Source organism: Condylura cristata, unplaced genomic scaffold, assembly GCF_000260355.1.
Source record: "Condylura cristata isolate star-nosed mole 26May11 unplaced genomic scaffold, ConCri1.0 scaffold00013, whole genome shotgun sequence".
Lineage (NCBI taxonomy): Eukaryota > Metazoa > Chordata > Mammalia > Eulipotyphla > Talpidae > Condylura > Condylura cristata.
This window is the reverse complement of record NW_004567114.1, coordinates 41,716,874-41,727,725: the sequence shown is the minus strand read 5'-3', so window position 1 is coordinate 41,727,725 and position 10,852 is coordinate 41,716,874. Positions and strand designations below refer to the sequence as shown.

Sequence of the window (10,852 nt, the reverse complement as noted above, 5' to 3'; positions counted from 1 at the left end):
ATACACTGCTGAGGGGAGCAGTGGGCAGGTCAGGAGAGGTCTGCCACGCCATGTGGATCTCCTCTGGGGCAGGCAGGAATGGAACTCATGCGGAAGTGGCTTAAGCTTCTTACTGCAGTGCTTTAACCCGCTGTGCCACCAGGAAGGGCCATATTCTCTTTCTTAATAGAATTTTTTTTTATTATTTTGAGCCTTCACTTCTCTAAACAAGATAGAAAATATTACACTTAAGAAGTAATTCTTCAGATTTGTAGCCTTATTTTTATGAATAAATTTAAAGATTGAGTTCCATTTGATATCTAACTTCACTAAAATCTTTCCTAAAATAATTTCTTCCTTTACAAATATAATTTTATACTGTGTTTAATCTTTTATTCTATTCTTGGTGTTATGATTAATCAGTCTGGCAAATATGTGTGTGAATCATATAGCCATCAATCTACACTGTGACAATGTAATAGAGAGTGGACTTTTTTTCAATTGCCCTTGAATTAACCCTCGGAATATTTTGATTTGCCTCTGTATTAGGCCTTAATATTGGAAGTCTACATATAGAAGAAATCCTAAGATTTTTTTGACTGGTATAGCATATAACGCTAAGTCATTTGCTCTTCATATATGTCTAATAATATTTTTATCTACTATTTTACTAGTGCTTTGAATAAGGAATAATGATAGTGTACCAAACATAATAGCTTAATAGTGCTTTTATATATTACAAACAAGACAATGTTTGTGAATTGATTTGGTGAAATTAAGGTTTCTTTTTATTATTTTTTTTAAGGTTGTAAGAGAACTAGTCAAATATACAAATCACTTTAGAATCTTGGCTCTAAGTGCTACACCTGGAAGTGATATGAAGGTAAGTAAAATGTCTTTCCACCTATTAACATTTGTGAAAATAACTCTTGTATATGGCTAGACCAATTTTCCATTTTAATATTTAGTTCCACATTAGGACTACACCATTTCCTACAACATACCAACCTTATCTTTTATGATTATAGAAGTTTTACTTACTGGTAGTTTTCTGACTTCATTGTATACGAATCACCTAGAGCTGTTTATTGAAAGTACTATTTTTTTTGAATAACAGAAGTGTTTTTTAAATTGTTCTTGTTTTGAGTTCTGATTTTTATTTTGAAGTAACTTTAAACCTCCAGAAAATTTGCAAAAACTGAAGTTTCTATATAGCCTTTACTCAGCTTTCCCTTATGTTAACATTTCATACAATCACAGTAAAATGCTCTGGGTAATTAACATTAATACTAGGCTAGTAATTGATCTGCAGATCAGTTTTGCCAGTTTTCCCACCATTGTCCTTTTCTGCTCTAGGGACCAATCTAGAATCCTATCTTGCTTTTGGTTTCCTGTCTCCTGTTTAGACAGTTCCTAGTGTTTATTTTTTGGTCTTCACTGACATGATATTTTTGAAGAATAAGTGCCATTTATTTTGTGGAATATGCCTCAGTTTGGGTTTGTCTGGAAGTTTTCTCACAATTGGAATGAGGTTACACATTTTTGGCAAGAATACCCTGGAAGTGAGGCTGTACTTTCCTCAGAACATTGTATCAGAGAAAACATAATGTTGCTTTGTCTTACTGGTGCTATTAACCTAGACTTGGTTAAAGTGCTGCCTTCCTGGGTTCTCCACTATAAAAGTAGTGTTTTCCTCATTGTAATTATTGTTTATGGGCAAGATATTTTGAGACTCTGTAAATATTCTGTTTCAATTAATTCACTGCATCCAGTTTACCTGTCCTGCTTTTCTTTTCCTTTTGTTAACTATTTTTTGAGTTTTGTTTTGTTTGGTTTATTCATTCATTTGTTTATTTACCACATGAGTGAAATTACAGTGTTTCTGTGTCTGAGATTTCACTTAGTATAATACCTTTTAAGTCTATACATGTTGCAGATGTCAGGATTTTACCTTTTTATGGCTGCATAATATTTTATTGTGTATTTATACCATATTGCCTTTATCTACTCATTTGTTCATGAGTCCTTAGGTTGTTTAAACTTTTGGCTTCAGCAAATAATGTTGTGATGAACATAGATCACGTTTATGTCTTTGAAGTGCTTTTGCATGCTTCGGATAAATACACAGAAATGGGGTATCTAGGTTACATGTTATTTCTCTTTTCAATTTTTGGAGGCAACTCTATATTGGAAAGTGTCTTGTTTAGAAGAACCCATAACAGAAGATATTAACATATAAAGATTTAAGAGAAAGAGAAGACAGTGATTAGGCAAATAATTGTAAGAAATAATTGTAAGCAAGAACAATCATGGGACGCTAAAATATAATATTTTCATAGTCTCAAAGTAGCTTGCAGTTACAGTGAGAAAAACATTTTTCACAATGGAGATTTGTAAATGGAAAGAGGGAGGAAGCCATTCTTTCTATAGCGCTTGCATCATTTTACATTCCTATGAATAATGTATTAGATTCTGTTTTTTCCTCTAGATCTTCACCAAAACTTACTTACTTCTTGTGCAAAGTGATATTGTGGTTTTGATTTGCTTTTCAGTAAGAGTAAAAGATGAAGAACATCTTTTATGTGCCTAATGACAATATTGTATCTTTGTACAACACCTATTCATATTTTCTGCCCATCTTTTTAATCAGGTTGCATATTATTTTGTTATTGAATTTTATGAGTTCATGATAAATGGATATTAACTCCTTATGTGATATGATTTAAAAGTGTCTTTTCCATGCAGTACGTACTATTTTCATTTGAAACTATGGTTTCTTTTTACTGTATGAAATTTTTTTAAAAGGTTTATTTATGCATGAAGAATTGCGGTACAGACCAGAGGTGTATGGGTGGTGAGAGGATTCACCAGAGACAGAGTAGGGAGCAGAACAGGCAAATTGACGAAATACACTGCTGAGGGGAGCAGCTGCCATGCCTTGTGGATCACCTCTGGGGCAGGTGATCGAACTCACACTGAAGCTACTGTGGCTAGCTTTCAGTGCTGTGCTTTAACCTGCTGTGCAACCAAGGAGGGCCTCACTGTACAGAATTTTAAAAATTTGAAGTAATCCCACTTGTTTACTTTCGCTCTTATTTCCTGAGCAGTTGTAGATACATCCACAAAGGTATCACTAAGGCTGATGTCAAAGAGCTTATCATCTGGTTTTCTATGTATTTTATGGTTTCATGTATTATATTTAAGTCTTTAATACTTAGAGTATTAATTTTTTTTTTTATGCTGTGAAATAGTGGTCCAATTTCTTTCTTTTGCATGTGGCTCATTTTTCCCAACATCATTTATTAAAGAGACTTTCCTTTCTGCATTGTTTATTCTTTGCTCCTTTTTCCTAAATTACTTTGGGTTTATTTCTGGACTCTCAATTCTGTTCCATTGATCTGTGTGTCTGTTTTTATTCCAATACTGTGTTCTTTTGATCACTGTATCTTGGTAGTATAATTTTAAGCCAAGGGGCATGATATCTTCATTTTTATATTTTTCCTTAGTGTTGTTTTGGCTATTCAGGGTCTTTCATAATTTCAAATAAATTTTATGATTTTTTTTTGTTCTACTTTTCTGAAAAACACCATTTTTAGTGGAATTTTATAGGCTTTGTTGTGTGTGTGTATGTGTGTATACACTTACACAGATATACATACACATGTATACACACACATATATATTCATTTAATTAGATAAAATTTTAGTAATGTTAAATCTTTAAATCTTTGAGCATTGGCTATCTCCATTTTTTGTTGTTGTTCTTCAATTTTTGAAGTAGTGTCTTAAAGTTTTCAGTGCTTTGTTCTTTCACTTCAGAAGGACTGTGGAAGCGATGTTTCAAAATCTTTATGTGTCACTGTGTCACTTCTAATATAACATTTTTTAAACTATTAAATATTCTAATGTTTTGAAATTTTACTGGTTTTATTTGTTAGTGACTTAAGCTGAAAAAATTTAACTTGTAATATCATACTTAATTGCTTTTGATGTAGGCTGTGCAACAAGTTGTTACTAACCTGCTAATTGGGCAGATAGAACTTCGCGCTGAAGATTCTCCAGATATTTTGCCTTACTCTCATGAAAGAAGTGTTGAAAAGTTGGTTGTTCCTCTTGGTGAAGAGCTTGCAGCCATCCAAAAGGCATATACCCAGGTAAACCACTTTTTCCTACAGTGTTAGTTCTTGCCTGCAACAATAATTTCTGTGATGTTTGCCTAATTATTATTTCTTCTTTCCTTTTACACTTTCTAATTTTAATTTTTCTATAATTATTTTTTTTCTTTCCCCCATTTATTTATTCCAATATTTATATCAATAAAGACTATGGATATTTTTTCCCTGTGGGTTACAGTCAAGTGCTGTTGTTCATTTTATTGCATAAATTATTCAAACATTGACCATTGGGTAGTCCTTTAAGATGGTGTCTGCATCTCTTTCCTTTTTTAAGCTCTCCCTAACTCTCTGGCATCACAAGATATTTTCTACACATTAAATATTTTTTGTGTCCCAGTCATGGAATCTGTCATTATTTAAGATATTATTCTTTCCTTTATGTAAGAATGGTATTTAAAAGCCAAGAACTGTATGCATTCAACACTTGGTATGCTCAGTGTTTCTGTCATGTGACTTCACCTAGCTCCAACCAGTGATCTTGAATTCTTACCCACAGAATCAGAATCATGAGTGAAAAAAAATCATTAATCTATAATGTTTGAAAGTCATTTTTTATGCAAGAAATGATAGCAAAAATATTCATCTATTATTACATCTTTAATTTCTTTCTGAAAGAGAAGTTCTTTCTGTAGGACTATGACTTGTTTTTTTATTTTTATGATTTGTAACAGAAGTCTCAACACTACTAATTTAAGGTATGACATCTCAGTAATTATCTATTTAATACTAACTAACTTGTCGTTATTATACTTTACAAGAATAAAAATTATAATTTGTATAATCACATGTATAATTATAATTTTGTTGATATTTTTATAGGTGTTTAGGCAGTGTGATTAGCAAAGCTGAAAAAGAGGGGAAATGTACTAAAATAGTTCTATTTGGACTATATTAGGTAAAATTTAATTATGCATTGGTGTAGTAGGTGTTCATCTGGGTGTTTTCATTTAGTCATCAATCTTAACCTTGTGTCTGTTATTTCCTGTAACTGGGGTGTCCTCAGAACCTCTCGTAATAGACATATTAAAAGTGACTATTTAAAGTGACTCTGTCCACTTTATTAGTTAAGTCTAATAATTGCTTATATTGACTCTGTTATATGGGGATAAATCCCAAGTACTTCCTAATTACATTTACTTTCCTTTTCTGTTTACTTAAAATTTTATTTTAAGACATATCTAATATGTAATTCTTGTTCTAAGTGAGGAAAATTATTGTATTTGCTAAAAACTCTTTAATAAAACTAGCTTAAACTAAATTTCTTTGAAATTTACAGATCTTGGAAGCATTTGCCAGTTCCTTGATTCAGAGAAATATTTTGATGAGAAGAGATATCCCTAATCTAACAAAATACCAGATAATTTTAGCAAGAGATCAGTTTAGGAAAAACCCATCTCCTAATATTGTGGTAAGTCTTTTAAAACACATTTTGACTACAAAGCTTTACCTACAGCCAGAATGAAATGTAAATAATGATTGTTTTTTGGTATTAATTAACTTAAGAGTTCAAAGGACTAAGTAGTCTTTTGAATAAAGGTAATGGTTAGAATACATTCTCAATGATCTCCTTTTGAAACTATTCTATCATCTCAATATATCTGTTGCATATTCACATAAGAGGAATGGTTAATGGTTAAGTTAACTTAGCCAAACCATTAACTTATGGTTTCTATAATCTATGGAAGCATGAAAAAAATCTAGCAAGAACGCCCTTCAATAATTTGAATTAAAATAAATTTATCTTCTAATATTAAAAAAATAATTATTCCTTTATTGTAATATTTTTGTTTACATAATACATAGAAAAACTGAGGGGAACACTGAGCAAGATAGGAGAGATCTTTTGCACCATGTGGGTTAACTCCCTGCCCGGGGATGGAACCAGGCTGCTTTGACCACATGATGGTAACCCTGAGACTTATCCCATGGGCCACTAGGGAGACTCTCTTGTAGCTTTTTTTTTTTTTTTTTTTACAGATTTATTTATTTGTGCATACAGAACTGGGGTACAGGCCAGAGGCTCAGGGGCGGTGAGAGGCTTCACCAGAGACAGAGAGGGGAACAGAACAGGCAGATCGACGAAGTACACTGCTGAGGGGAGCAGCGGGTGGGTCAGGAGAGGTCTGCCACACCATGTGGTCACCTCCGGGGCAGGCGGGAATCGAACTCATGCGGAAGTGGCTTCAGATTCTCAGTGCTGTGCTTTAACCCGCTGCACCACCAGGGAGGGCCTCTCTTGTAGCTTTTAATAAATAATTGGTATTTTAATTTTTTATATGTGACTTAGTCAAAGGGCCATGATAGGGTAGATTATAATTAACTTTTTAGATCTAGAGCCTTTATCTTACCTCTTGAAACTGAGGTTTGAGAAAGTGTCATTTTTAATATTTTTTTTTATTTGTGCATACAGAACTGGGGTACAGGCCAGAGGCTCAGGGGTGGCGAGAGGCTTCACCAGAGACAGAGTGGGGAGCAGAACAGGCAGATGTACTGAAATATACTGCTGAGGGGAGCAGTGGGCAAGACAGGAGAGATCAATTGCACTATATGTGAATTGGCTCCCTGGTTTGGGGATTAAACTCAGGCTGTAGCAGTGATAGTGCTGAGACTTAACACCTAAATCACCAAGGAGGCCTCCTTAATTTGTTTTTGAACAAATTAAGACGAGGGTGTTTTTTAATGTGACATCATCAAGCAGTGTGGACTTTACCCAGTGTTTTCTACTCACAGAAACTTTCTATGAAATTACACTGTATTATGCTAAATTTCAAGAAATGTTTTAATTTCCGGTAGGAATTAAAGATTCATTGAAATTTTAAGTAGGTAATCTAAAGCTGTTGAAATTGATCTTACTGATAAGAGTTTATATTTTACAGAAAGGTGGTTTTATACTTTAGTGATTAGGGTGCCACTTTAGGACACTTTTTACTATTTTGGAAACATTATATATGATTTTCACTAATGTTTAATACTACTAAAAACATAAGACTAAATAGTCTTTTGAATAAAGGTAAATGATTAGAATACATTCTCAATGGTCTCCTTTTGAAACTATTCTATTATCTCAATACATCTGTTGCATATTCACATAAGAAGAAAGTGTATTTCACTTTTCTTTGAGTCTAGTGGTTAAAAGCACAAGAACTCCGGGCCTAATTTTCTGGGTTCAAATATTGGCTCTACAGATTTTTTTTTTTTACCTCTAAATGGTTTTAATAGTATTTACCTCATACATAAGAAGATTAAGTGAGTTTGTATGAGGCATGTGCTTAGAACTATGGTTCTCAGTGTCAGCTGTTTTATGGCAGATATAATTGGTGTTGTATCTATGTTAGTTAAACTGTCTGATTATATCCATTTGTCTTTATGCATGTAACATTTATGAGGATATCTGAGTTATTTTCCATTATATCCCAAATACCTAGTTTAGTGCTAGACCTATAGTGCTTGTAAATCGTTTTGAGAGAATAAAAGCATTTATATACTGCTAATAAGAGGAGCTGTGTATGATAAATATTTCCCCCTTTTTAATCTTTTTAAAGATTATTCATATAGAACTGGGGTACAGGCCAGAGGTGCAGGGGCGATGAGAGGACTCACCAGAGACAGAGTGGGGAACGAACAGGCAGATCACCAAAGTACACTGTTGAGGGGAGCAGCGGGCAGGCCAGGAGAGGTCTGCCGGCCATGTGGATCACTTCCGGGGCAGGCAGGGATGGAACTCCTGTGGAAGTTGCTTTAGCTTTTTAGTGCTGTGCTTCAACCCACTGTGCCACCAGGAAAGGTCAGTATTTCCCCTTTTATTTAATCTCTTTAAAATGTAAGTTTCCTGTTGAATAAGGGAAAAAAAGCAGACTTTATATGGCAAATACATTGATACCTTTTCATAGCAATATCCTATGATTAATAGAACCATTAAATTTATTGAAAAAGATATCTTCATTTCTTTTTGTGATTAACTTGATATATGTTTGTTCTTCTAGGGAATACAACAAGGCATAATTGAGGGAGAATTTGCGATTTGTATTAGTTTATATCATGGTTATGAATTACTGCAGCAAATGGGAATGAGATCATTATATTTATTCCTTTGTGGAATTATGGATGGAAGTAAAGGTAAGTTATATGGAATTATTTAAAGAAATAATGATATAATAATGACATTATTTTAGTTGAAGATATTTTGAATAGCATGGGTTATGTAAAAATTTTACTTTAAAAGGCAGTGAAATAGTTATGTAAGAAGTGATAGTGCTGAGACCCCTGGGCCAGCAGGGGGGCCCGGGGATGGGCTCTTAATGTGACATCAAGCAATGTGAACTGAACCCTGTGTTTTCTATGAACTTTTCATAAATGCTAGGGAAAAAAAGCAAGCCATTTATTAATATACATAATGCATAAGTAGGACTGGAAAAGTTGTTGCTTTTCATATTTACATTTGAAAAATTTGATGCCTTATTAAAACTTTATTTCTTTTTAATAAATTCAATTAGTTTTCCTATTGAATGCATTTATTTGAAAAACCTCTTTCTAATTTCTGTAGGAATGACTCGGGCAAAAAATGAACTTAGCCGAAATGAAGAGTTCATGAAACTATATAATCATCTGGAGCGCATGTTTGTACATACACGCAGTGCTTCTGCAGGTGGCATTTCTACTATCCCAAAAGGTCTGGTTTCTTTTATAAAATTTTATGTTGTTTATTGTCATCAGGGTGTCATTTTGAAATTTTCTTCCCTGATTCACTTGTTTGTCTATAATTAATTTACATTTTTGTAGGAACAAACCTAGTATGCTTAAACATTTTCTAAGTTAGGGTAACTATATTTTCAAGCAGTTTGTAAGCTTCAAATGCATGCTACATGTTACTGCTACTGATAGTAAAAATTCTCAGAACTACTAAAACCTGATTTATAACTTAACTGTATATGAATTTTCCTCTTTCTTCTTTGTTGCTGATTCTTGTTTAGATTCTCTAAATGACATTAAATTAAAAAAAAAAAGTTTTAACAAAGCCTGAAAAAGATCAGTTACATTAGTGTCATTGAATATGGAAAAATAAAATTTTTTTTTTCTTTGCAGGCGATAAAGATAAATTTTTCTATAGTCATCCAAAGTTAAAGAAATTAGAAGAAGTTGTTGTTGAGCACTTCAAGTCGTGGAATGGTAGGTAGTATTTAGTAGTTTGAAGGTAAGGTCATGTTATTGAAAGAGCTAAAATTCTAATTTTTGATTTGTCCTAATACTTTTTATGGAGATGGGCTTTTTGGTACTCTGGATAATGAAAGGGAAAAAGCTCTGAAAATTTGGGAGGACAGCACTAAGGGAAATGGTGGGAATGTAAAATATAAGGTAGGTGGGAAAAAAAGGAGTCTGGGGCTATTAATGCAGTATATCAGCTTGTAAAGCTATAATGATAGAAAATATTCATGAAGAAGTGCCATTTCATGTAGGGTGGTGGACAAAAACCTGCTTGTAGAGTGATGTTCAGACTGCTAGGTGATGTTCTACTTGATACAAATGAGGGAGCAAACCTTGTGAATTTCTTGGAAGGAACATTCCAGGCAGAGAGATTGGAAGACTCTTAAGGCCCTAAGGCAGTAGTGTATGATTAAGGCTCATTAAACAAAACAATGTAGCAGGAGTAATGTGATATGGTGTAGAGGGTGGCCAGGGGCCAGATAATGTTGGTAGAGCTTGTAGGCCAAGTTAGGATTGTTTTTATTCTATGGATGATTGTGTTTTGTGAAACCATTACAGAGTCATTAAGAATAATAGAGTGACATGATCTGCCTTACATTTCTAAAAGATCTTTGGTGGTTTTCTAGAGAGCAGATAAGAACCAGGTAGCAGGCTACTGAAATATTTTAGGAAGGTAATAATGTAAGGTGGTTTTTACCAAGTTATTAGTAGTGGAGGTGCTGAGAAGTGGTTACAGAGTCTAGATATATTTTGAATGTGTAAACAAGTTTATAATTGTACTTAGGGTGTAAGGGACAAAGGAATTGTTTGTGTGTGTATATGTTTGTGGATTGATTTTATGAGCAAAAAACAATGTAAAAGATAAAGAACAAATGTTAAGCTGCTTTTGAGATATCTATGTGGAAATGCGTAGACATTAGATAAGTGAATTGACTCTTATAAGAATGGTAGGGGCTATTTTATCTATAGTAATCACCGTTGTAATGATGAATCCTTCCTGTTAAAATATGAATCATTTTATCATTTAATAGTCACAGTTACCACCAACTAGTCCATGTGGGTAGAACATTTGTGGGTAAGGCTTTGGAATAATTGTCAGCATACAAGCCAATCACAGATACATTTATTCTATTGATTGACACAGGTTCACAATTATTTTTTAGTGAAATAAAGAAATTTTTTCCTTGACCTTTATGTATCCTTTCACACAAGTGGTTGTTTTTGAATTGTATAAAATATACTAAACTGTAACCATGGCTCCTAAAGAATGTATCAGCAAGAAAATTTCAGTTAAATTAGAACAAGAAATTATGAAAAACTATCATGATGGTGTAAAATGAATTAATATGAGAATTTGGTTTTCCCTGCCTCCTCCATTAGCAAACTCTAAATGATTTTGACATAACCTTTTCCAGTTTTAGTTAACTTACTTTAAACTTCAACTTTTTTTTTATTACAAAGTTTATTTTCACATCATTTTGCACATTTTTTTTTTT

General features: G+C 33.2%; 1 protein-coding gene across 2 annotated transcripts in view; it reads left to right on the top strand.

Annotated features, from left to right (window-relative positions):
* The window catches only part of FANCM (Fanconi anemia, complementation group M), a 58,651-nt gene that overhangs the window by 3,837 nt on the left and 43,962 nt on the right, over positions 1-10,852 (top strand). Inside the window, exons 3-8 of one of the 2 annotated variants that reach the window (XM_004682103.2) lie at positions 785-862; positions 3,975-4,133; positions 5,431-5,562; positions 8,138-8,270; positions 8,698-8,823; positions 9,237-9,320. In XM_004682103.2, coding sequence (XP_004682160.1) covers positions 785-862; positions 3,975-4,133; positions 5,431-5,562; positions 8,138-8,270; positions 8,698-8,823; positions 9,237-9,320 — 712 coding nt within the window. The remainder of the gene's footprint in view (positions 1-784; positions 863-3,974; positions 4,134-5,430; positions 5,563-8,137; positions 8,271-8,697; positions 8,824-9,236; positions 9,321-10,852) is intronic. The other variant, XM_012724418.1, reaches the window with a different exon arrangement.